At 31.0% G+C, this 2,606-nt stretch overlaps 1 protein-coding gene across 1 annotated transcript in view; it reads left to right on the top strand.

Moving 5' to 3' along the window:
• Positions 1 to 277: 277 nt before the first annotated feature.
• The window catches only part of HELRODRAFT_160299 (hypothetical protein), a gene marked incomplete at both ends in the record, with an annotated part of 4,906 nt that continues 2,577 nt past the window's right edge, over positions 278 to 2,606 (top strand). Inside the window, 3 exons of the mRNA XM_009017270.1 lie at positions 278 to 376; positions 523 to 726; positions 983 to 987. Of these exons, the coding sequence (XP_009015518.1) occupies positions 278 to 376; positions 523 to 726; positions 983 to 987 (308 nt within the window). The remainder of the gene's footprint in view (positions 377 to 522; positions 727 to 982; positions 988 to 2,606) is intronic.

Here is a 2,606-nt window from a genome sequence, read left to right as displayed (position 1 = left end):
CCTTCAGCCGCAAGACATTAATTTCGCATCTTCCCTATCTGTTTCTACTTGGAATTTTTAAAAAAATCAACCCAGCTGTCCGAGATAAATAACTTCTGATGTCTTCTCTCTGAAAATTTCATATTCATATTCATGTTTTTGTTTGAACAGTTGCAATGTGTTATAAACGTTACAATTTATATTTTTAACTACTTATTGAAATTTGAACACATTTTGTCTGGTGAAAAAATTTACTTTGGCATAATGAGTCTGTAAAATCTTTGCTTGATTAGTCGAGATGGAATGTGACACCGGCTACTCAATGAAATGTAATTATAGGCCATTCAGTGGTTCTACGGAAGAGACGAGCTGCCTGCAAATGAGCATAACGCACAAAGTTTCTTAAAACAAAACAACGCATGTATATCAACCATTAGCCGCTGTAAAATTAGCTGAAGATCCGGACAAATACTCACATGCATCTCCAGATTCGTTACTTTCAACTTTGATACCCAAACTGCAAAGTAAAGCTGACTGAACTAGTACAATATAAGAAGGAAAGAAATTCTAAATAACGACACAAAAGAAAATATAGGTCACGATCCTATATCCACACAACCAACATATCCTGTCTGTCTGCCTGCCTATCTCTATATATCAGTGTCATCACAACAATTGCAACACTGCAGTAACAATTATGCGACTACACTGCAACACAACAACAAGAACACGGCAACACAAAATAAAGTTAGATGTGCTAAAAATATAGCCACATAATATTCTCAGCAATACATTTTTTAATTTCTAGACCTAACTCTCTAACCGTATCACGCCAGGATATCATTATGACAAGAGCCATCCTAACAAACTAATGTTCACAGCAACGATATTCTGAACAATATTCTTCATAACAACAACTACAACAACATCAACTACAATCACACCAACCAAAACAGTAGCAATTAGCAACAACAACATCGTCAACACACAATCACACCATCAGAAAAAGTAACAACAACAACGTAAACAAATTGACACCAACGAAAACATTAACAATAGCAACTACATTAACAACAAACGCATTCATCCGTGCCGACATGTTTATTAACATTGTTTTATTGCTCCTTTTTGTTCTTATCATTGCTATAATTACCATGATTATCAAATGATTTTCATTAGTTCATTTGATACTTTCTCTCGTTCAACTAATCCTCTATACTTCGTTTTAAAAGAGTAATTATAAGATTACAAACAGAAAATTATTCAGTACGCTAACAACATGCTCACAATAACACGTGCACAAGTTGTAACACGCACAGCTTTTAAGCACACGCACACACATGCACACATAAGTTTCTACACATGAACACGCCACAAACATTAACACAAATGAATTCAACAAGTTCATTTATACATTTATACGTATCCACACACACACGCACACGCACACAAACATACAAATACACACAATCACACACAAACATTAAATTTATTTATTTAACTATTGTGCATTACTTAAAAAAGTATTTAAATGCTACATGCACATTATAATTATTTATTTAATTACTCACTCCTGAAATGAGCAAACCACATAAGTGACAATTAGACATAATATCATAGACATTCGTTCGTACTTGAAATACATATATGGTAAAGGTTCCTGAGACAATTTTTGCTTCACATCCCTACTAACGACTCTTACAATTTGTAAGAACATTTTATACCAAACAGTTAAACTTTTCAATATACGATATCTTTGCTACGCAACACTTGGTGCGCGTGTACCTAAGTGTCCTGCGTGTTTTGCTAGCTGGGTCGTCTTTATCGCATTTTTATTTAATTTTATTTATTTTTTAATTTATCTATTAATTAATTTGTTTAATTATTTATCCATACCCATTTTAAAATGAAAGTTTCACATGTGGGTAAATTAATGGGAAAAAGACTGATTTTATTTTAAGTGAAGCCAAATCACATTGAAAATTATTTTAGGGGCTTAACCAATCAAGCTCCAAGTGATTCAACATAGTGTAAACTGCTGTGCTAACTTCATTGGCTTTATTTGCGATTGAAAACTTATTCGCAGCATTAATTGAAATTTTATTGAAACTGTTTGAAATCACGCCGCCTAAATATGACTATATATAAAATTTTTAAATATTTCAAATGTATTATTTATTATTACAAAGTGTTACAAATTATTGTAAATTATTATTGAAAGTCGTTGGTCACTCAGCATGAAACCTCATGTTTCTCACGCAGTTAGTTACTTGCAGTCTGTAAATTATATTTCGCTTGTTACAGCTCTATCAAAAACAGCTAGCTAGCAGTGCAATTGCAATCTTAAAAAATTGTAATAATTTCTATAAATGAAAAGGTTGAACTACTTAAAGTAAAAAAAATATTAATGATGATGATAATAATAATAACAATAAAAAGAAGAAAAAAATGATGAAAATGATGATCGTGATAATTACGACAAAAATGTCAAATAACAACAACATTTGTTATATCAACACTAATGTACATTAATGTTTGTTTTTCTAATGCAACAACCATTATTATTATCATTATTATTATTATTATTATTGTTATTAATATTAATATTATAATTATTATTTCCATTA

Source organism: Helobdella robusta (assembly GCF_000326865.2).
Source record: "Helobdella robusta unplaced genomic scaffold HELROscaffold_2, whole genome shotgun sequence".
Classification (NCBI taxonomy): Eukaryota; Metazoa; Annelida; class Clitellata; order Rhynchobdellida; family Glossiphoniidae; genus Helobdella; species Helobdella robusta.
This window is presented reverse-complemented; position numbering and strand designations above follow the sequence as displayed.